Source organism: Sparus aurata, chromosome 3 (genome assembly GCF_900880675.1).
Source record: "Sparus aurata chromosome 3, fSpaAur1.1, whole genome shotgun sequence".
Lineage (NCBI taxonomy): Eukaryota > Metazoa > Chordata > Actinopteri > Spariformes > Sparidae > Sparus > Sparus aurata.
The window spans coordinates 12,235,722-12,261,002 of NC_044189.1; the positions used below are offsets into that span (position 1 = coordinate 12,235,722).

The 25,281-nt window shown below is 38.9% G+C and overlaps 1 protein-coding gene across 6 annotated transcripts in view; it reads right to left on the reverse strand.

Annotated features, from left to right (window-relative positions):
• Positions 1-24,724, reverse strand: part of LOC115578659 (myocyte-specific enhancer factor 2D homolog) — a 30,766-nt gene extending 6,042 nt beyond the window's left edge. For 2 of the 6 annotated variants that reach the window (XM_030411733.1, XM_030411730.1), the window contains exons 1-11: positions 24,504-24,724; positions 15,411-15,804; positions 12,554-12,757; positions 11,512-11,649; positions 10,164-10,380; positions 8,362-8,418; positions 7,478-7,659; positions 6,326-6,355; positions 3,140-3,269; positions 2,808-3,006; positions 1,477-1,545 (exon numbers count right to left, since the gene is read on the reverse strand). In XM_030411733.1, coding sequence (XP_030267593.1) covers positions 1,477-1,545; positions 2,808-3,006; positions 3,140-3,269; positions 6,326-6,355; positions 7,478-7,659; positions 8,362-8,418; positions 10,164-10,380; positions 11,512-11,649; positions 12,554-12,757; positions 15,411-15,464 — 1,280 coding nt within the window. In that variant the 5' untranslated portion in view covers positions 15,465-15,804; positions 24,504-24,724. Of the gene's footprint in view, positions 1-1,476; positions 1,546-2,807; positions 3,007-3,139; positions 3,270-6,325; positions 6,356-7,477; positions 7,660-8,361; positions 8,419-10,163; positions 10,381-11,511; positions 11,650-12,553; positions 12,758-15,410; positions 15,805-21,510; positions 21,591-24,503 lie in introns of all 6 variants that reach the window. The other 4 variants (XM_030411731.1, XM_030411732.1, XM_030411734.1 and 1 more) reach the window with 4 other exon arrangements.
• Between the last annotated feature and the right edge of the window lie 557 nt (positions 24,725-25,281).

The window sequence follows — 25,281 nt, forward strand, 5'->3', positions numbered from 1 at the left end:
GTTTGTGGGACACTGCAAAGTCCAATACTCTACACAAATGTCCTTACTTTTGAATTTTTGAAGTTTGGAGATTGGAGCCAAATCTCATTGTTTTGTGATTCGGTGTACTAAGAGCCTCATCATTGAATTCTTTTTCACTTCTTTTAAAAAGATTATTAAATGATAGAGTTAAGACCTTTGCCCTCCTATTCTTTTTTTTTTTTTTTTTTTTGCCCAAAATAACTGCACATTTAAAAATATATGCAACCTCATATTAGCCATTTGCTGTCTTTTGTCTTCATCTTTTCTTGGTGTGCCTACCTAGAAGTACTGCCAGTCACAGTTCAGGATGAACTGGTTTAGGGAAATTGGTGGAAAACAACTGACATCCTGAAATACACCTGGAAGCTCCTTTATCAACTCTCCTCATTCTTTGTTTGTTTTTCAGGATCTGATGGACCTAGTTGTCTTTTTTCTTTTCCTTTTCTCAATAAGTGATGACCACAAAGTTCTCTTTACTGCTTGTCGACTCTCTCTTGTCTCGTATCGGGAATTTCCGCTACATATAAACTTATTAACAGATTAGACTCGGTGTGCAACGACCTTTATAAAAACATTCTCAAACTGTTAAAAAAGGATGTTTAAATTCAAACACTTTCACATAAAAAAAAGCTTGAAATAAAACAATCTTTCCTGGGAAAATATGCAGTCAAAATATCTCAAGTGTTTGTTTTTTTTTAGTTCTGAAACTATTTTTAGCAAGATCTGTGGCACTCAAATTTTGTATGTGGGATCAAATATGTTCTGGAATGTGATAGAGCTATATTAATACTACAGAACATCTAAATTTGGTTGCAGGAAATTGAAAAGTAGTTAAGATATCCATTTCTGAAAATCAAAGATGTATTGGTATTAATTTGAATCCTGCAAACATTCAGCCAAAACCTTTCTTTGATGTTCAGGACAAATTTTATCCAGTGAAAAATAAACGATTGGTGAGTTGCAGAATACACATATGAAGAATCACAAAGTTGTTCAATTTAGCTCAGAGGGCCAAACTTCAAAGTGTAATGACTAAAGAAGTATTTGGAGGACAGCTGTAGGAGAGAGCGTGTCTCCACCATGTTGACTTGCTTTTTGATGGATTAAAAAGCAAATGCAGTGGACGTTAATAGGGAAAATCAATGTTCATAGGCTGTTAACTTGATTCAAACCAACCTATTCTTATTTAATTTAGTCTGTACTATTATACAGAACAGACCAATACAGTTATATTTCTGAACACCCCTTACCTTCAGATTATTTGTAAGAGCTAAAGGTTTAGAAAGTTCTATTTTACTCTTTCTTTACTCTCCTTTGTTATTAAAATACATTCCATAGCTAACGCTGTAAGTAGTTATAGACAAAAGCCCTTTCAATGCAAAGTAGACTACAAACCCCCCCTACAGACAAGGTCATGACATTTCACACACGCACACACTAGCAGTGGCTGTTCACCTCAGATTGGCAGCCAGGCTGGACACCTGGCTATTCAGCTCGCTGCTCTGTTTGTCCACGCCCCACATGCTGTGGACAAGAGGAGAGAACACACTTCAAGGATCTGGTGTTCACGCCACCAACAAACCCATCCTGAACCCTGCAACGTTTCAGCCGCTGTAACACTATAACTGTCCTCTGCTCTAAAACGGACACTTCTCAGGATTTTCTATTAAATCTTCAATGCTAACGTGAGAAATGTCTGCCACCGGCTTTTCCATAAAACTCTAAATTTAATAAGAATATCTCCAAATCAAGTTTCATCCGTTTAATACTTGTCAAGTGATTTGTCTTTGCCTCTTGTTTCTATGAAACATCCACAAACTGTGTCCACACAGCAAATTACATTCAAATGAAGTGACATCTTTAAGTGACGCTTAGTGACGATCTTTCAATTCTTCAGAGAAAAAGTCGGTTTTACTTCTGACTTTGACTTTGAAACTGAATATTATCATGAATGTCTTTTGAAAGACTGAACAATGCTGTGAGTGTCAGCAACAAGGTAAACCTGAAGATCATTTAACAAGTGAGAAGATAAAACATTAAACAAGTTATCAGTGGTTTATATTAAGGCTGGGAGGTATCCGGAGATAATGTTAAAATCTGACTGAGCTGATTCTGCTCTCGTTGACATTTATAAATCGCCTGATGTTTACCTGCTGTGTCTTTGACCTTGTTTGCATAAAATTCTTTATGCTGCAAATTCTTAAGTATTCTGGCCTTCTTGTTAATTATGCAAATGTTCTAGCTGTTACGAAGATGTTTTCTCACTAATTGTAAAAACCTTTGTGTCGGTTTGTCTCAGTGATTTACGTGTTTCTTTGCATAAGGAGCAGGGAAGTCAGATCTGATCACAAGGACGGATGTTGATACCAGCACTGAACTCCCTCTAATAAACCATAAATTCTCTAGTTACAAATGTTACACTAGATATAACTAAAGGAACAGACAGCGAAACTGTTTCATCTCTCCAAACGCTGCAAAATGCTTCATATGGCTGAAGTGAAGGCCAGATATTAAGATTGATGTTATGAACAGATGGTGAGATGCTGGTGAAAGACCAGTTCACTAGAAAGGAATGTGAGTTGCTTGCATATAAGGTTATGGTATGAATATCATGCAAGCTGTCTGGGAAGGTCAGTAGTAAAGTAATTGAATGTTACAAGGGTCATCAGTCGACTGAGAGCTTTACCCAAAACATACCAGCTCCCACCATCATCAACATCCTCCCTGACGCTCATGGAAGGGTAAAAAAGTCGCAGCGCTGATGGGAGGAAGGAAGAAAGACTTACACCAAGTTGCTAAGTGATGCAAGATTAAGCTGTTGTTGTTGCTGTTGTTGCTGCTGCTGCTGCTGCTGTTGTTGCTGTTGTTGCTGTGTTTGCTGGGAAACAGCCTGCTGCTGCCATGTGGACATGCTGGTTGGCAACAAGCCACCAGGTGACGCCAGAGCGTGTAGAGCAGTGATGTCTGCACTGGTCAGCTGGTACTCTGAGAGGACAGATGATAAAAGTCATTTGATTCATTGTATTCCCTTGAATATATCTACAAGTCATAGTGGTTACTAACACACATCTTGTCATCTTTTTTTTTACAGCCACGGGAGCTCGTGTGTTTAGCTCACCTGTGTTGTACGCTGTGGGCATGGCAGAGAAGGGCAGCCCCTGTGCCAGGAGGCTCGGTGTGGCCACAGAAACCACCGGCGTGGTGAGGGTCTGAGCCACCTGAGCTCCAGCTGCCAGCCGCTGGGCGTTCTGCCAGGAGAGGACACAGATGTGTTAGTCACGGCAGAAACAAGGAGCACGCTTTTAAATGTGGTCTCAAGCTAAAATGACTTGTATCAATAACGTAAACTCTGACATGCTGGGGATGATGATGTGCTTATGGTTGGATTCATAATGATGTACTGAGTCAAGTAAATCTCAAAGTCAAGTGGATTTACTATCAGGAGGTTCTTGATGGCATGCATCAAAAACAGTTTCCTTGTTACGGATGTGCCATGAACAGATGTATTACATTAAAGGCAGCTTATTCAACCATCAGATATAATTATGTATCAGGACGGGGTTTGTTAGGGTATTTTATCAGGGATTTTATGCCTTCATTAGAGAGCAACAGTGAAGAGATGGCAGGACATCAAGGACAGAGAGACATGAGGAATGATGTGAAATAAAGGTTCTCGTCCAGACCAGACGCAAAACAGAGATATTGATTTTGTAAGCACAATTAAAGGCTGTACATTTATCAGCTTCCTTTCAAAGTTGCTGCCCTCGAGCTGATAAACACCTGATTCAACTACACGGAGAACGCTGTTTGAGAGTTTGCAGATTCCTGAACCTGACCAAGTATTATTAAGTGATAATAATTCATCTGTCCTTTATTTTCACAATGAATCCATTTATTAAAAGTTTAAAAATATTAGAATATATTTTAACATTCAACCATATTTGCTAACACAGAAGAACACATAGGTTCAGCATTTTAAGAAGCTGAACCTGTCTTTTTTTTTCTTTCTCAACAGTTTATTAAAGTTGTCGCAGATTAATTTTCTTTAATTACTAATCACTGGTGTGTTCAAGTGTGTGAATCAGGAGCTTATGCAATACTAGCTCTAATACCGTCTACTGAACTGTGTATAGTCCACCTTGTATTCCACACACTTCACAACATTTCAGAAAAAACTGACATCGTCTTCGTGCAGTAAATGATTACCTTGCAACTACAGCGATCCAGATGTTCTTCAACTCTGAATTGAATGTGCAGCTCATCTCGTGTTTCTCCAGTGGATGTCACTAAAGGACTTACAGTGTGTGGTTTAGGTGTACTCCATGACAGTTTACCATATTTTTATGTTTCAATCATTCATTTTTAGAGGGAAGGCACCAGGGTTCAAACCCGGTGCTTACTCTGTGTTTGTACATTATGTCAGACATTTAGATGACAAAATATTCAGTGTTTCTCACACAGGTGCTGGTAGATCTGTGAAACTGCTGCCATGAGGTTTTATTATCATGTACCTGTGCTAAAAGACACAAATCTCTGAATAGCACAGCCCTCTGGAGTCTGGTTCAGCTGAATTATAACACAGATAAAAGCAAACTGAGGCCCTTTGAATCTAAAGGGTCTGCATACAAAAGCCGAAGATGCAATAATTCTGGTCTGGAATTAATCTTCTGAATTGTGACACCTTGTGAATGTGGATCATCCTGAGAGGAAACATTGGGCCTGAGTTATGACTGTAAACGCTGAATTTACAGAGAGAGAGAGAAAGGAGATAGACCGGAGAGAGGGGCCAGATTCAATTAACTGCCTTTGTGAAGAAGTGAGGAGGGGCGGCAGGGTGAGAGTGATGAAAATGAATCACTACCCTCTGGAAATTAGATTCTTGCCCATCAACTTTGAGTGGAAATATAAAAAGGGGTGACTGACAATCAGCACCAGCAGCAGCCATCATCCCTCTTTCAGTAAATTCTGCTTCAATTAAAACAGGATTTTACAGGATAGCAAGCTTTCTGTGTGTAATAATTTATCTCTCTCTTTACTATTTTATATTGTTCATTATGAACAACATTTAGCATCATCCATAGGGCTGCAACTAGCAATTATATTATTTATTATTACAGTCATTTAGTGGCCCATTATTCAAGCAATGACTAACAGTTTTGTCTGTAAAGTGTCAGAAAACAGTGAAAAATGTCTGTCATAATTTCCCAGAGGCCAAGATGGCATATCTAAAACGCTTGCTCTATCAGACTAACAGTCCAAAACGGAATAACGTTTAGTTTATTCTCTTATATGACAGAGATGAACATAAAATCCTCACATTTGAGAAGTTGAAATTAGAAAAGAGTTTAAATATATGCTTTAAAACTGTGCTGATCAATTAAATGTTTCAACATCAAACGCAACTAAAGATAAGCAGGCATACAATCCTAAAATACCTAAACATTTTCAGTGAGGGCTGCAACGATTAGTTCATTAAACGATATGTCAATTAAAAAGAACATATTTCGATCAAGCAATTAATGGCAGACAATTGTCAGTCCCAGCCGCTTACATTTAAGGATTTGCTGCTTTTCTTCGTCGTTAATTATATTAAATGAGTTTTGTACTGTTTGTTTGACAAAGAAACAATTTGAAGATGTCACTTTGGGCTCTGGTAAAAGAGCATTGAGCATTTTCACAAATCTTTGGCACCTTACAGACTAAACTACCGATCGATTAACAGTGAAAATAATCTGCATGTTGACTGATAATGAAAACAACTGTTATTTGAAGCCATGTTTCAAGTAAAGCTTTTGTTAGAGCTGATGTACATAAAGTCTGAAGTAAAACATCTGAGAGAAATGCCTTTAATGTAATGTTACTTAGTTTTTATAAACACCTCTAATCGACAGTTTCGGTGGAAGGTGACGATGACAGTCGGTGTACGTGTCAGTGAACGGGCAACATGCTCCGCGGCGCTTCGCACCCCAATGGCAAGTGAAGTAACACCCATGCTTTAAGTGGTATCATATGATGAAGTAAATGGTCCTGGTTCAAAACTGACGTGATCACTAGAGGAGAGTTCTGCTAGAGCACTGTGAACTGACTGAAGGTGCATGGAGGATTTTCTATGTTTTCACTGAGAAGATCATGACCCCAACACTATAAAACAACACAACCATGAGCCTCGAACCACATGCAGTCAAGAAATGGAGCAAGACCAAAACAATGAGAAAATCTTGTACAGTAGTGTAACCATGCTAAATATGTGCGGACAGTCGATAGCCATCGACTCATGCGAGTGATTGACGTGGAGAAAAATCACCTCGTTTACCAATTCCAGCTCATCATCTGTCTGCAAAGGGTGGTAACACAGAGAGTTACAACTCTGATTCAAATTTGTAACTACAAGTATATTAAAAAACACAGTTCAAGAGTACACCACTCATAATACCACATAATCTGTGCCGAGCGTCGGTACCGACCGAGGTCCAAGATCAGATTTCTCCTCCAATTGTCTGGAGTGTTGAATCAGGATTAATTAGGCCAAAACTCCAGTAATCTGAGTCCAGGCTGAGACCGAGTCCAAACCGTAAATGTGTAGTCCATAAAAACCAAAACAATGAGCTGAGAGACACTGAAATGCTTCTTGTGCAGACTGGAACTGCAAGTGATCATTCTGTGGGTCCTTTCAGATACGAGTCATGTGATCCATTGGTTAAAATATTGCAGGTTTAAAAAATGCTCAGAAAAAAAAAAGGACATTTGTAGGTCTGCAACTTTACGACACATGGCCAAAAGCTCTATCTGCTGAGGACGATTGTGGGATGTGATCAAAAGCTCAAGAAAAACTATTAAATGGACCTCATTGGGACACTTTTTGTCAACTACGGTTTCCAAAGTCAAAAATAAACCTTGGATCTCAAAGGAAATAATGTTTTAATGGCCTGTTGGTAGTAAGCATACCCTGTAAAATATGGCTATAGGCAAATGTGGGCGCATGTTTACTTAAAAAGGTTCTGAGAAATCTCACGAGTCCGTCAGTGGGAGTTGGCTGATTCATCTGAGACTTTATCAACTCTGCCAAAGTAAATAATGACATGTTGAACACAGAGCCGAGAGCTCAAATCTCTGCTCACAGGTATTTACTAAGATCACAAAAATTATGGCAAACAGCCTCTGACAGTCTGTTTATCTTCAGTCAAACTCTTGGATTTCATCTGATACATCAATATAAATTCCTGATGTTCTTTAGTTTTAGTTTTCCATCTCATTGGAATCATAACAATAATTCCCATCCCCTCATGTCCTTTAACACATCTTCTCAGTTTCATGTGTCTTGGCTTTGTTGTTTGTAGGATCCTTAAGTCACTTATTGTGTTAGAGAGGTAAAAAGTCCTGTTTTTTTTCAATGGATGAGGTTTAAAATGTTAATTAAAGGAATCGGACTACACAAGTTTGGCTTGGTTAAGCTCACCATCTGCATGAGACTCTTTCCCCCCTGTGAGGTGATGACTCGGAGGTCTGGCTTGCGGCTGTTGACCATCTGGGGGCTCGGAGGTGGGGGCGGAGACTTGGCCGGAACTACTTTCCCCAGACTGTTGCCGTTGGAAACAGTGAGGAGGCCTGGGGAGGCCCTGGCGCTGGTGTATCCATTAGCTGCAGGGGTGATAGAGGTGGAAATGGACAGAAATCAATGGAAAAATCAAACAGGTGAATGCAAACAGCAGGGTGCAGATATTGTGCGTGAAATTCAAATTTGGATCAAAAAAATCCTCTAAAGCGAAATGTTTTGCTAATCGCAGACGCTCCGAATTAAACGCATGTCAACATCAACAGAATAATGCTGTTTTTAAAGCAAACACAGGACTTTAGAATAATTTTGTGTTGGTGATTATTGGCCAGGATGTCAAGAAAAACGTTTTCCTTCAACTGAAATCATATGCGATGTCTTCTTTGAGATATTTCCTGAAATAATAAATATGATTTTGTAGCCAGAAGACCTTAAAAGGGTGTTTTCACTCTAAATATCAGATGGAAATTAAGTGTACAAAAACATTTCCCTGTGCAAAGACAGACCTAAGAAAAATTAATGTTGAAAGGTGAATTATGAGGCAGGACTACATGTCTTAGGGGAAGTGCAGGGAATCCCATGCATGTCTGTTGATGTTACTGGTGGCATCCCCTGATCCTTCTGAGGCATAATCACAGATGGTGCAGAGGAAAAGAGGAGGAAACCTTGGAAAGGATTTGGGATAAATACTCTAATACAGAGCAGATACCACAAGAACACTTGGCTGTAAGAAAGTCTTACTAACAAGAAAGCAAACTCATGATCTGAGCAAATATAGGAGTACTCACGGACTGGACTTGGGCATCCTCCATTTGAATTATTCAAGTCACCTCCAAGAAGAGCTCCTGTTGAAAAAGGATGAGATGGATAGAAAGGATGAGAATTCAGAATGAAAACACTAGAAGCCACTGGAGGCTTTGACATTTACAGAAATATAAATAAGAACACAATAAGGAAGAAATGACGTAGTGGAAATTTTTCTGGCATAAAACATGCGGCAGCCCTGAAAAGTCTAATTTAGGAAATAATCAAAATCTCTTTCAACAGCTACTGAAGGACTTTGTTTTGTCAGCTGCTGTTTCCAGTAAGCTTTCAATCCCAACAAATTCTCAATGTACACAGATGTCAATGTACACTCATCATAATGTGTGTCCAGCCCACCAACACACTACAATTTTAACTAATAGATCTTTTTCATTCTATCCAATTGTTATCCTTTACATACTGATTTTTCTTGTTCTATTTTTACACTTTTGACTCTAATTATTATTCCTTATTACTAAAAAGCCTTTTTAGTACAGATCAGAGCATGCAACCCAGTATTTCAACACATACATTGTGCACCGTTGTATCTTGAGTCATAATCCAGAAAAAGAAAAAGATAGATAAAGCCCTGTTCACACTTAGTCATAGGAGTCTAGGAAAGATGATTTGCACGTAGCTAAGGAAAACCAGCTAACAGATTGCAATCCCATTTGAGATCCTGCCAACAAGGAAACATATAGGTGGTTATATACTGTATAAATAAAAGTGTGTTAAATATCATCTGTGTTTTTCCCATATATGTTTAAATAAATACAGACACTTCAAATGACTGTAAATGGGGCCAAAGGTAATTAAAAGGCACACTTCTTGACTCCAGCCCGTTTTACTTAGTATTTGGTTGATAAATATATAAATTAGTCATTTAGAAGGTAATACAAAAGTAAAACATTTTGCCAAGTTGGACGCGGACAGTGACAAATGTCAAATCGTATTCTACTTTCTCATTACATTGTACTTTTAACTTTGACCCTCTTGCCATTTGGGACCCAGCCCATTAGCTGTCGTATGTCTGTGCTCTCTGGTCACTTCTCTGTTGATGGGTTAGAACAGCCAGAAAAGCATTTTGGTTGCATACTTTAAAATACAACTGGTTGCAGGAGAACATCCTGGTAATTCTTTTATTTTTGGCATTTCAGCAAAGACAGGGTAAATTCCGGCACACACTTTTCACCTCTGAGTTGATGGATTTGTTAAAAAGGTCGACCTTTCTCAAGACTTCTTGTTGTTGTCTTGAGAAAAGTCTTTGTCACCGAAATGACAACCTTTTAAAGAAATCTATAGGTGCAGAGGTGAAAAGACTGCGCAGGAATTTACTCGTCTTTGCTGGAATTTGCACCACAAAAGAGATAAAGAAAGGGGCTCCTTGTGGCCTTTGACTCAATCTTTTCCGGAAAATCTCAATAGTACAGTAGTATGAGTATTGGAAAGCAGCCCCGGTACAGAGGAATGTGCAATACTCCTTGAGAAACTAAGCAGCTTTTTACATGTAAAGATAAGCACTACATACAATATCCTCTGTTGGTCTAAAAAAGAGTAACAAATGTATTGACGGATGGATTTCAAGGACAAGTATATAATGCATAAGTAGAAGCATCAAAGCAGAGGTCACATTTTTCTTCTCCAAGCTGTACCCAAAATCTTCACTTAAGAGGATTACTGTCTTTCCTCATGTCTCTGACCAAAATCCATGAGGAGGCTAGTCAGTGATTTTCAGTCAGTCTCCGGTGGTACTAACGAGTCCACAACTCTCGTCACACTCACTCACCTGCACTGGCTGGTCGCTGTGGCAACCCCGGAGACACCGTGTTTCTCTGAAGAGCCGGTTGCTGTGGCGACAGGAGGTGGGTATCCGTGAGGGACGATGATGTTACATAGGAGGTAGTTACCAGTGCGTTGCCAGGGTTACTGAATTGCAGTGTACTCTGATTGGATGACTGGACTGTGACTGGCATGGAGAACGTCTGGGGCGGAGCGGTCGACTGCTGCAAAGCGGGAAGAGAGAATTTTACTTTTAGTCTTCTTCGTACAACAACTACACGCTGCTCTCTTGATCATTTCTGCCGCTCTCCATTGCCATCAGACTGCCCTTTCCTTTGGCACTACATTCCTCAACCATACGTCCGTATTCCTGCACACAAGCACAGCTTTGCCTGCCCCTCACTGTATTACGTGAGTGTCTGTAAAGCACTCAAACATTTCAAAATATAGCATACAAAGATATTTGTTATTATTTGTTAGGTGTGCCCTTCTTGCGATGGTTTTCCTGACTTTCCTGTTTAGCAGTAGAATGCTTTGCTTCCTTTTCGGTGCTACGCATTGCTTCTTCACGCAGGAGGAGAGCTGACACTCATCTGCTGCAGGTAAAACACTAAGTGGGTTAAGTATCTCATATAACCCTACATCAAAAGACCCAAACTATCACTACAAACTTGTGTTTTCTTGAAGGCTGTATTTTTCCCAACTTATGCTGATATTTGAGAACCAATTGCCACCTGAATTCATCTTGAAATGAAATAAAATATTCATGGATTTTCCCGCTCTTTACATTTAGTTGAGCGTGCGTCTTGGCATTAAGCACAGCAATGATGTAATGCAACTGGGACAGTCTGATTTAAGTGAGGGACACAGGTATGTATCATGTGCTTATAACAGTAAAAATACAGCCAAAGCCGTAGCAATTGTGACGTTTTTCTGGATTGAACGTTAAAGCTGAAACTAAGTAGTCTAAAAGGGAAAAATGACTGAAACAAAATGCTCTGATGTGTCACAGAGAATTAAAGTTTGAAGGACTTAAAAATACAACGCAGTCTCCATAAACGCTTAAAATCTGCCTTGAGAAATATGGACAGATATAACAGTGGCCAAAAAGCTGCCACTGCATCTGTTATCTCTGTAATCTGAAGTTTATGGTCTTGTGTTGAGCACTCTGTAAAAAAAAAAGTGTGAAACAACCAGTTAGAGGAACTTCACACCAGTAGCTGCTTCCTGTAGGCACTTGAGCCAAACACAGAATAACAACAGACAAATGTTTTACCAACACGTCTGCAGGCAAGAGAGAAGCAGAACAAACAGTAATCACAATAGACTAAATATGGGCACATTAGAGGACTTACGCCGTAGCGCTTGAAGAGAACATCCAGGTCCTCTGTGGTCTTGCGGTACTTGTCGTCATTTAGGGGACTTTGGTCGATGGAGTCTTCACCGTCTGGCTCTGGACTGTCACAGCCGTTGAAGCCTTTCTTTCTCAAAGTCTGTGAATGTAAAAAAACAAAGAAAATGAGCTAGAGCACTTTAACATTGGCTGACTGATACTTATCATTAAGTAGAAATGTTCGTTAAATATGTATCTCAGATATTGAAATGACAGTTAGCCCCTTCTAAATCTGACACACCTTATTTTTTCCAAGAACTACTTGATCCAAAAACTAAAAGGTCTTGATTCAAAACTATGAAGTTGAGAGGCTTGAATTATTGATATGATATCACAGAAGTGTGAACTGGAAGAATGCAACTCAGGAAACTAATGTGACGACTATAAAAACTACTAAAAACACTCAGCCCCGTGTGACTGGGGTGTTAGAGTGATGCTTCTTTTCCCTCGCAAACAATCTTTGGCAGTACACAGACACCAGCTTGCACGGCAGAGAAGACAAACCCAATGACAAACGAGTCTTGTTCTGGCTCGCCATCAAGTTAGAAAGGGGAGGGAATTAACATTAATATGTCATTTTAATCGATGAAAGTGATGGAAGCTGGTTTTCTGATTGTTTTGGGCACTGATCTTTGAGACGAACACGAGAGAGGAGAAATAACAGAGTCATTACCGGGGGAGCTTTACAGATTTGCCAGCCCAAGTGTCTGTACAGAGTCACACAACGGTGCATTCAAATGATTTTTCACAGACTCGGAGGAACAGTTTTTAATTATTGAACATGGGCGGGGGGCATTTTTTTGGTTGGTTGTTCTGTCTCTCTGTATTATTTTTTCTACCAGATTTCCATTTTATTCTCTGACTTCCACTTCTAAGAAGAAGCTGGTAATTTCCATAATTACTGATCGATATCTCTGGTTTGATTAAGGGTAAAGTCTCCTTGTTATGATAAAGAGCATTTTAGGATAACCTGAATTTTAAACAATGCCAAGAGACACTTTTACCTCAATAATGTCTGCGTTGGTTCGGCTCTCGTGAGGTTCATTGTACTCTGTGTATTTGAGCAGGACCTTGTCCATGTCAGTGCTGGCATACTGGAACAGCTTGTTTGCGTGGTTGAAGATGATGAGAGCGATCTCGCAGTCACACAACACACTCAGCTCGTAGGCTTTCTTCATCAAGCCAAACTTTCGCTTTGTGAATGTCACCTAAGACAAAACAGCAGAGATAGAAGAGGAGAGGGAAAGAGAGAAGAAGAATGTACGATTTAGATAAGTTAAATTAAATAATAAAGGTGACAATAAAGGACTTTGGAGTATTGTCACTCCAAAGTTGTTGTTGTTTTAAAAACTCATTGAAGGTCACAAATTCAGGTGTGCTACTTTCTCTTATTACGTTTCTCTGTTTCCAGTCTCTCAGGTTGCTTTCTCAGGCTTAACACATCACTACCAATACCAAGTATTGGTATTATTTCTGGTTTTGGTTTTCAGCATCAAGAATAAAGCATCCTTGTTTTTGTAGACATTTTATGCCAACTACGCACTGCACTTGAAATAATAGCCTTAAAAACTGTCTTTTAGGCAAAATAACCAATCACTGATCTTTCCTTAAATCATCCAACTGTTGGTTTTAAAGCTACTACAACAGGTTAATAGCATCAGAACGAATTGCTCCGATTTCTGACATTTTCAAATTGCTTAAAATAAAAAGGACTATTTTAACATTATTTTTTTATAATTTCAACCATCTCAGTCCAGTCAAGTCTTTCTACTGCTTTTGTGATCACGAGATATGATCCATACAGAAACCTACAGTATATACAGCACAGGCAGATCCTGTAGATGTACTCCAAGGCTCAATAAATTTTTTTATTGACAAATGGGAATAATTTTCTTTTAAGTGCCAAAATAGATGTCAAAAGCAGAGAGGATATGGTGACAACCTCTTCTCACATGACTGTTTTTTATTGTTTTTTTCCATTGAGCAAGTGATAAATGTTGACATGAGTAGTTAAAACCTGAATTCAAATGTAATTAAAGTTACATTTTTGTATTTGGCACAGATTTTTTAAAAGTAATTCAACCATGTTAAATTATGCTGCATACCAGTTCTTCTAACTATCTCATGTCTCAACAAGTTAACAGACGTTTAAATTGGAGCATGTTTGGTATTTATTGTACAGATGGTTTGAGGATCTTTCTGTAGAATCTACAGTAAGAGCTGTGAGTAGATAAAATCAGAATTAAAACAAACAAAATATAACATTCTTGGTGGTTCACAAAAACAGTGATAACGGGAAAATCCCCCAAAATAGTGAATTAACATTTCTGTCCAACTACTCATCCGACCCAACTGAGAAAACAAGAAAGACCCTGGTCAGGGAGGAGCTGGATCTATTTAAAGAAGCAACAATCAAAGCAGCATTTCAATAAATCTGTGCTTGAAGAAAGGCAATCGTGGAAAAGACATGACACATGACGACAGTGTGATTGGATATTGAAAACCAAACATGTGGAGGACCGAGCGCATGGGGGAAAATATTCTGCGGTGTGATGAAACCATAATCGAACTGTTCAGCTATGATACAAAGCACTTTGTTTGGCAGAACCAACACCACCCCTACTGTGAAGTGTGGTGGCAGCCTCATGAAGTGAGGAAACAACAAAATGAACTGAAAAAGGCAAATTCTCGAGGACAGCCTGCTTTAGAGTACTTGAGACTTTTCTCTGCAGCAAATGTGTATATTGAATCGGACAGTGACACAAGCAGAAAGCCAAAAACAACAACAGAACAGCTTCAGGTCTAAAATCTGCTCAGCGCCTCAAGCTGGTAGTGAAAGATACAGAACCTCTGGACCTGAGTACGAAAAACCACACAGTTTGACATCAGTCAACTTAGCTTGTTATTTTAAAAAATTGACCTTTAAAGATTGTTTAGTCAGCTCAACATGTCTAGGAATTGCTCATTTCTTCTACACTTAATTTGCATCCATTTTGTTGTATTAAATTACGGAAATTAACCTAGAGCAAAATGTCAAAATAATAAATATCAAGACAGTACTGGCGAGGCTGAGGGAGGCACATAAACTCAGTGTTTCATGTATTAAAATTCTATGTTTTAGAGTAAAACGTAGAGAAATATCAAATAAAAAGGGACCCAACCAGATGAGTTTATAGAGAATCAATCATCCATCCATCAATGTAACACAAGTCTCACCAAGAGTTATGGAATTAAGGCTTTTACTTTGAATTTAAAGCACTATGGAAGATGGTTGATCATCTTAATTTTTATCACTTTAAACCCGACTTAAAACTAACTATATTATGTAAGAAATATGTAAGATGCTCCAGACGCATTTGTGAAATTTGAAAGAGATGTCCAGAATAAAGAGACCTCAGACAATGACGCAGTGCTGTCGTTGCCATAATAACACTTAATAACTGTCAGTGGGGGTGGCTGACATTTTTCAACACTGGATCTGATACAAAACCCAAGTTTCAAAACTAAAACAACACTTCTGCTGATACCTTACTTTGAGAGAAAAAGTCATACAAGTTCTCAGATGTTAAATGTTATCTGAACACAATCAGCCACACAACACTATGTGAACAGAACAGTTGTAAATTGGCAACGAATAAGAGACATGACTACAAATCTGATCCTGTAATCTCAATTTGCGGTATTTCAACGTTTTCTCTACACAGTAAAGACACACTTTAGCTGTTAACAGAAAGTCTTGATGTTCAATTCCTTGCAGTATACAACAGTTTAAACTTAAAATGTTTTGCTCTGATTAACCAGAAGAGAAATCGTCAGAATAATCAAAAACACACCGCCTCAAAATATATAACGTAGACTCACCTGCTTGTTCCTTTCATCGGTGATTCGTTGGATCTGAATCTTTTTCCTACCCATGATGCTTTGCAGGTGTGGAGACAAAAGTCACGGTCAGTCACGTGGAGAAGTGCCTCTCAGAGGGGGAGAGAGGAAGTGCAGCCTTCGACCTCTTACTACAGCCCAGCAACACTCAGACACAGTCATGCATCCGATCATTCACACGCACACACATTTCTCTGTCCAGATGTGGCGACGTCGTCGACTCCTTTAACTGACGGGCTGTGAGGATGAAGAGCTGGTGCTGAGGAGATGTGCGGCGTTGAGGAGTGGAGGTCCTCAGTTCATTGCTTGTTCAACAGGGACAAAAGTGACAAAACTTCCCCGCAGCTGCTGTGGTGAGAAAGACGTCACTCGTCTCCTGCATCAGACACAGAGAGAGAGAGACAGAAAGGTTACTGAAACATCCCTCATGTCTCATCACATCAAAGACAAGACGTGAGGGGGAACAAAATCAATATAATATTCTTACTGTGTGACAAAAAGAAAAGGACAGTGTGATCCATGATGTTACAGAGGATTCACATGAGACCAACAAAAACAACAATGCCTTCTGATTATGAGGGCAGAGGGGTCACAGACAAGTTAGGTGTCAATCTAGCTAACACTAGAATCACAGATTAAATGCACTTCCACTGTCTGCAACTGATGATAATTTTCATTATCGAATAATCACTCATTATTGTCCTGATTAATTGATTAATCCTTTTTATGGAGATTAAAATGAAGAGAGGATGCTCACGGTTATTCAAAATCATTAAATTCCCAGTAAAGTTTCATTTTAATTTCAAACTGTAAAATATCCTGCCTCCCGTTACATATCTTAAGTGTTTGATAAACACAGCAGATGATGTCTTGTAACTACACAACACGATCCAGCTACAAAAGACATTGGAGGACATCTCTCTGGGTAATTCATGCTAAACCTGATTCATTGATGGATGAGATTAATAGATTATTAAATGCTTAAACCTAGACTTTAATGTGTGCGTAATCAGAAAAAGTAGCAGCATCTTTTTTTCACACACGCATGATACTTTAGTCCCTTCACTGACAGCGCTGAAACAATCAATTACATTTTTCATTGAAGGAAAATCAAAACAGCTCTACATAAAAACGGCTCGTCAGTGAATAGGGTTCAGTATGGACAGCTGGAGAGCTTAACTTATTCAATGGCAAAAGTAAAAGTCAAGTCTTCCCTACGAGGCCCTAAATCTGTATGGCTTTTGTTCCTGAATTAGAGTCAGACAAAAACAAATGTCGAAACATTTTTGACTGAATGCCTCATTGTCAACTGAAAGACTCTTTTCAAATCACAGATGTTGAGAAACAATCCTAGGCTAAATCACGTGGGTGTGATCACAGCACAGGTTAAGTGTTTATTTGCAGTCAAAAAGCTGTATGGTACCAGAGGTGGCATATTAGTGAATATAACAGCTTCACACACATCCTTGGAGGAAGTGCTGGATGTTGGCAAGTCATCTTTGTGTGCAGGCTGAGTCACTGCTTCTTTTCTTTATAACGGCCATAACCTGAAATCCACCCTACCATGAAGGACAGAGAGTAATGAATGAGAAATGAGAATAAAGAGCAAATGATGAATAAAGCCTTCAAACTCTGCTACCTCTGCATGAGTTACAGATATACATTTGAAACCGAAGAAACTGCTTACTATCTCATGTTACACACTTTCTGGGATTATTTTCTCGATAAATCAATGAGTTCGTTGGTCTATTAAATGCCAGAAAATGGGTAAAAATGTTAATCTGTCCTGTTCCCAATTCCCAAAATGACGTCTTATAATGTTTTGATTTGTCCACAACCTTACAATATTCAGTTTCTTGCCATAGTGGGGTGAGTACAACCAGAAATATTCACATTTAAGGAGAAGGAGCAGGAGCTGGAGCAAGAGAATTTTGACTTAAAATTAAACATTTAACATTTGTAAAGGACAAAAACCAGAGTGAAGTAACCAGAAAATATTCACATTCAAATTGCAGGAATCTTAAGAAAATTAATTCTAAAAAAGACTAAATGATCAATCAAACTAAATACATTGAAAAGTTAGCAGGTAATTGATTCATCTATGACTCACTGTTCCAAAAAGTGTAGATAATTTAAAAATCTTAGTGAATCAGATGTACATTTAGAAATACATCTATATCAGCAGTAACAAATCAATTACTATTAATAATTGATAATTACAATTAATCAAATGCTAGTCAAGATATAATGATGTTGATGTCACAGTTAACACTACGCAGCAAAGGGAAACTGACTGTATATCTACAACTGGTGATTTAATCTCATTATAATAAATCAAAATTAACACTAACAGCTGCACATATCCTTCCCAAGAGGAGAGCTTTAAACACATCCACCACTGTGATTTAGGTTTACAGTACGGCTGTACAGTCAATCATATAATAAGCACAATTCCAGCTCCAAGAGTTAATTAAACGCACTCAGGTATGATGCTGATGCTTTACATTTAGGGTGGCTGCTCTGGTGCATTAAATCAAGCGCTACCTGGAGCTGAGAAGAATAGTTGGTTTATTGCCAGTCAAGTAAAAAAGAAGGAGGAGGAACTGGCAGCTATTTAATAATTGATTAATCATTTCAGTCATTTTTCAAGCAAGAAAGCTACCTAGTTTCAGCTTCTCACGCGACAGTTTCCGGCTTTTCATTTCTTTGTGAGAGTAACCTGAACATCTTTGTCTCTTGGACTGATTAAACACAGACTTTGAAGAGAACATTTTGAGCTCTGGGACATTATAATGGTCATCTTACTGACAGAGAGATTAATTGATTACTCTAGAATATAGCTGTCCCAACACCGTTCCTAAAAACCCATTCTTCTTCTTACACATGGACTCAGCTCAGTGGCAATTGTGTTAAGTTTTCCCTCCAGCCTTGACCCTACATGTCCGTGCTTTCCTGGGGATTGTTGTTAGGCCAGATGGAAAAAATGAAAACGCCAGTGGAGTGCACATGGGGCCTCCACAAACCACATTTCAACACTTCAGAGAGTGTCCAGCTTGAGAATTAATCAGAAGCTGTAATAAAATCCAGCATATTAGGTTCAGCTAGGATCTGTCAGCCCACTCGCCAGGATAAAATGTTGGCAGTTAATGGGAACCACTGACACATACCCATTTGTATGTGTCCATATAACATACTGACAGTTCCACAGTAAGTGTCATATCACATTCATTTTACATATTTATGATATTACGGTCATATCAGGAAGTGGAGGGGAAGGTGGTGGAGTTACAGGTGAGAAGGTTGCCAAGCCAGTGACCACAGTTTTTTCAACATTGTTAAGTGTGACACGACTGGATCATTTAAGGGAGACGTCGAGACGATTTCCAGCGGTGGTTGTGGCAAAAAAAACAAACTGAAGGTTTTGATGAAGTTGGGGCATCTCCAGTCGTGTTTGTGGTAACAAGACTGGTTGTTTTGAACACAATCTTTGTATAACTTGAGGCGTGTTTGTAGCGACCAAAACGTGATCTTTTCCTGAGCACAGCCAAATGTTTTTTGTGTCTAAATATAACCCGATCATAAGCACAGCGTTGGGACAACATAAAATAGAAATATAAAGTTGCTAAAGTTTCAAAATATTGGTGGTTTTAGAAACATACATAGTCAATATTTATTCTGTAGATTGGGTTGGATCTGTATTGACCACTAAATCGAATACGTCAGATTTTTCTGCCTGCTCGCCAACTAGTTTTCACCATGGTTGCATGGACTGGATATGCCAGATAAGTATCAGCACCGATACTCACCTTTTTGGGTCTGATTTCTACCACAATATCATTATAGAAATTCCGGGCTTCACTATCGCTATTCATTGAGCTGCAGCTGTCCACCAACTAGGCTTTTGGCACTTTAGTAATCCCTGGCATAATGTTATCCTAAATACTATAAAAACTATTCCAGGAAGGTACACAGATTTTCATTTTGAGGGGAAAAAAGAGGTAATTGGTACTCTGTCATTACTCTTTAGCATATATCCTGAGTTGAGATATCAGTACTGGGAAAGGAAAAGTTGGATCGGTGCATCTCTTGTTTTTTTTCATACTTTTAATGACAATATTTGGTGATGGCATGTCCTGGGAAGTCAGCCTATTGTATCTGGATTGCTGTGATAAAAAGGGCTTAAACAATTAGTCAATCGATAATAATAACAACCTGCAAGCATTTTGATAAAATCGTTTGAGAAAAAATAGTGAGAAGATGAGGTAAACAGATAATAAAAACTGCTAATACTCACTTTTGCCAGCTTTGCATGAACAAAGCAATCTTACTGTCATATTTGCTTGATTTAGAAAGATTAACTAATAAGTTGTAGATACATTTTATGCCGATTGACTAGTTGTTTCCACACTATATCATAGCTTCTACTAGCTGAAATAAGCAACTCAATGTGTTGTCATACTGTTGATATGGGAAATTCATGTAAAAAAAAAAATTCCCTCCCTAGAATGCTTCAGTATCCTCTGGATACAACGAAAGCATAATCAAGAAAAAAAAATGTTTCACAAGATGTTTCTACAGCAGTTCTTATCTTAATTCAAGCAACATTTTATACAGACAGCCTACAAAACAAACCCAATACTCCAAAGATTTAATGATGCATGATGTGGTTTGTGCTGTGCTGAGATGGAGTTTTCATTCATTATATCTGTATTCACACCATCATATATCTTTCATTAACTGTGAGGCACCAACTCTAGACAATTACAACAACAACATGTAGAAATATCCCAGAGCTAGTGGGGAAAATGAAAATCGCTCTTCCCTACTGACTTTACAGTCTCTGCCACTATCAAGCCACAATTTTATCTTTGATTAGCTGTGAACTGATCAGAATGAGGCTACACTGCAAGGTTTCTGTCTAGCCCTCCTCTCCCTGACTGCCCTCTGCATGGCTGCCCCCTCATTACTGTAATTGACACGTTCATCCCTCCTCTTCCCCCTTAAGGCGCTGATGGCTCAATTAGGAGCTGGCCGGAGGACTGATTGGACGCAAAAGATAATGAGGTCGCCGCTTGGCTAATACTGAGCCCATCGCATCCAGCCAAACCAAGCTCGCTCGGTGACATACGGTGCGCCACAGAGGAAGAAAAGACATTTTACGAGTCAATCTAAAGACACATCAGAAAAGACCAGATAGAGGTGTATAATGGTGGATAATGAATGTTTTTTGGCTGGACAAGGTTTGCCTCATTAAGAGGGAAGGAATTTGGTGACTCTGGTGAAAAGTGAGATACGCACATGTTATTCAAATCATCCAAGTGCTGGTTATGCAACCCTTGAATGTTCTTCTGATGAAGGAGAGGAAGCACAATCAAGCTCAGGGTAGGCATCTGTCTGTTTTGGAGTAGTGTAATTAGTGGCTGTGACCTTTAGCGGATTATGCTCTAGCCAATGAAATGTGCCAAAGCCCTGAGATAAATGGTCAGAGCCTCAAACACACAGGGGTTTAGGTCAGTCTTAATGGCTCAATCTCAGCTCCCCAAAACGTGGACAGAGTTGATTTGTATCAACCTTACACCTGACGATAAAAAGAAGCATGTAGTGAGGAGAGATTAATATATTCATGTGACCTACCAGCACTACACGCTATCAGAGCCGCAACTAATTATTGTTTTCATGAACGATTAGTCTGCTGATTATTTTCTTGACTGTTGTGTCAATAGAATGTGAGAACATAGCATCCCAGATTCCAAGGTTGCATCTTTATTACCCGATCGTGGGTTCAACACAAAAATACATTCTGTTTACCTTCATAGATGTCTGGAAAAAAAAAAAATAAATTCTCACATTTGAGTTTTAGAAATCAGATGATAAATGTTACTTCGGCTTAAAAAATGACTTAATTATCAAATATAGTTTGATTTCATTTCTGTCAATCAACTAATTAACCAACTCTAATTTTCAATGCTACGCACTATCGATTTTGAATAAGCTTTTCAATAAATTCTAGTTCAACTTAATTCTAGTGCTTATTGATATTAAAAACAATTCACGGATACTGCTGATGAAGTGCATCACTCACCAAAACTGTTGGTATTTGATGCCCTGGGAAAGAGACCCAACAAGACTCAAACCATCTTTCTCCAGAATCCCTTACTCCACCTGAAATACGATAAACTATGTGAATATGTCACATTGAGCGGCCCAATACATCATATCAGACATGCGCAATAGTTGCAACGCACTTGCCCATTGATGTGCACCACCAAGTAAGGCAGATCAACTCAAACCTGTCATGCTGCTTGATACAAAAGGAAAACTTTGCATTTACCATGAATAATCTACAAGGGAAGTCTGTCTAATAAAACAGAATTTAATCTGATTGAAGAGTTCTTGGGAGAGTGGGAGTTTATTGCATGTGAGTGGCACGCAATTGATTTACCAATTCATCAAACAAAGCAGGCCCTAGTTTGGTGGTTTGATCAAATGCACTCCACACAAAAACACCATAATTATTCTAGAATGATAAATGATTCCCGAGTGGCGCTGTTCAAGTTAAATGGTGAATAAAACTGCATTTTTTTTTGTATCCCAGTATTGCAATGACAGTTTTTTTTCCATCGATCAGATAAAGAAAACCTTGAATAATAATCACTGTCCTGCATAAGGGGGCAGTTCAGCGGAAGTCAATTTCCAAGATTTACCGTAACAAGAATTTAAATGAATCACAACTTGCTAGACATTCCTGCAGTATTTTGACCAACACAGAGGATTGAAACTGGGAGTGAACACTGCTCAACTGCATTTATATGTACATGTGTAGGTATAAAAAGTGTTTTACATTTCCTTTCTGTTTATATACATCTATTTCAATCTATCTTCATCTAATCTCATCTTTGCTGGTCCATCCCTTTTGATTTTCTGAAGATTAGTAGCTTCAATAATCGCCATTTTTTACTTTAAAAACTATGCGTGTTGCTAAAACAAATATCTGTTAGGCTTTATTTGACCAGAGAGACAAAATATTGAATTCCCATACACCAAATGATGCTAATCATTCAAGCTGTCTAAAGGAATTGTTGCTGTGGACTTTGAGAAACCCTCGGTTGGTTTAATACTGTTCATCTTGGCAACCACTCCCAGCTTTGTCAGCTCAAAGACCTACCCATAGGAACTGGAAGTTTAAACAACACTGTTATTTTAAGCATTTTTAATAAAATACTTGTTGTTGATGATAGCAGTCCTTTTGGGCAGCCAATGTGTTGATGCTGCTGTGAGAAGAGTAGAGAAATGGGACTTAGGAATCTTTGCAAACAATATTAAATTTTGGGACTTGGATATCTGAGCTTTGGCTAGGCATGGGATGATATGAAATTTCATGTTACGATTATCCTGTCCAACATAGTTGCGATACATTAACTAATGTTCCGATAACCATGAAAATATTCGTCCAACTTCGATGTAAAAACCTGAAAAAAAATCATACTAAAACAAACTGGAATCACTTAAACATTAAATTGTTTTGGGAAATAACTATCTTTATTGTATCACAGGTAGGACACACTTGTTATTTTAAAGAAAAACAATCAAAGAATATTAAATAAGTAATTCATATATCATACAGTCTTCCTGTAAAAATAAAGGAGAAATAAATGCTTTTATCCTCATCTCAGCGAGTTGTTAGTTTGGAATCTGCAGTATTAACATACAAACATATTGTTTTTGGGGGATAAACTGTGCAAGAAATGCATTGAGTCACGGTGACAAGCTTCAGCCATCAAAATCAATCAGGAATCCAAATACAGGACTTTTTTGCAGCGAACTTGCCAGCTTTTTTCAAGTAATTCATGTGAGGATATTCACAATTATCTCTAAAATTCACCACTGTCAACTTATTGTGAATGTTTTGTTATCCATTCTATGATAAAATCTTTTATAGTTCCATCCATAGCATTGACTTAAAAAACAAAACAAAACAATGATTCAGCAGCAAGTTAAATACACACATACTGCTGGAAATGTGTCATCTCTGCTCTCGATCACCTACAGATGTTAATATGAATCCATCTGCAGGGACAGCACACAGTGGTGTATCACCCTGTCAAACTGGCCTACTTCTAGCCCAGCAGCTATGGTATCTACCCTGGGACGGCACTGATTTCCAGCCTTTGAATACATATAGCCTGAGATAAACCATAATCATTGCCTTAATTTGACTGAGCCTGACAAGGATTGCTCTTAAGGTATGTAAGGTACAGTAAAAGGGGCCATGCAGATGCCCTTTTGCCTGTCAACAGCATCACCGCTTCTGGAATTAGCATTAATAATATGTGTCCTTTGTAGAAGAAAAAGAAATCTCCAAAATCTCTGCACAAACACACAATCAGTGCTTGAGAATGTAATTTTTTTTTACTGAGGCTGATGTAAAAAAAGAAATGCAGCTGGATAAAGAGCTTTGAACAAAAGGTCTGTTATATGTGTAGTTAATGTCATTAAACTACTGACCATGTTAGATCTGGTATGTGGAGTCCTCATGAGCTTAAAATGACATTCTTTATTCTTAAAAAATAAAGTGGAAGCAAGAGCTCGTCCGTATCCTACAAACATGACAGATGGGAGTCTGGAGACAGAGTAGGCCCACTAACGGCAGACAGGTACCCTACAGGATCTAATTTGACAGGTTGGGGAGCTGAGACTGCTGTCAAAATCGTGTGTGCCCATTTTACCAAACCGAAAAAGCCTCCTTCGAGACACCACAACCTGGGTTGATCCTCAGAGCAGAGGACGAGCTACTCCACACAGGCCATTTCACAATTTTCAAGTTACGAGTCGACCGACAGCCATTACCTTCCTTACACTCTCCATATAACTCGACTGTGCGAGCTGGAGCACACACGCACTACTTTTAAACCACATTACGGACATTTTGTACTCAAATCACGCCTGTTCCGTCTTTAAAATACAAACCAGCTCGGTGTTGGTTATTACTTTGCTGTATTTAAATAATAAAGCGAGCAGGTTTGCTCCCTGTGCGAGGAAAAAAGACGCAGGAAGGAAATGTATCACTCCACTTACCCTGAAATATTGCTGATAAAACCCGAAAATAGGCCAGCAGCCAACGGCTCCGAAGGCGACCCGTGTTAATTAAGGGGCACTGATTAATTACGCTGAAGCGACGTCTCTATTTACACAACTCCGCGGCATTTTATTCCATTTAATGTTGAAGTAACTATACTGTCCACCCAGGCGATACAGCGTACCCAGTGTACGATCAACGTCATTGACATTAGCCCGTGATTGACCCGTCGGCGATCCAATCAGAAGCTGACGTGCGGGCCCCTCGTCCAATCAGAGCGCGGTGTCGTCGAAGTGGGCCGTTCTGCGAGAGAGGACATGACGGAGGTGACGGCCATGTTCTGCAATAGTGTTTGTATCCCTCCGCTTCAGTATTTACCTTTTGCATGATTTTGCATGTGGGGAAAATGTCACTGTAGCCCCACTGTGCCCTGCCTGCTTTCCATACGAGAAACCCGCTAGGCCATTTGTTTTTTCCCGTCTGTCCACAACCACGGAAGCGGCACATAACCGTCCGCTAAGGCTTGTTTAGGGTTGTCAAAGGAGGGAAATGTGGACTTTGTGAGGCAGTAATCGTCCAAATTGCTCCCACAGACCTTGTAGTATCATGCCATCAGACATTATGGCATCATGACGTACAGTAGCCTTATGAAATATGCACGGATTGATTTCAAAGCGAAATGTTGACATTATGCAGAATAAATGTGGGGAGATATTAAAAAATCAGCTGTGAGGTTGATGATAAAAAAAATCTAATATCATAAACTGTGCAATAGCA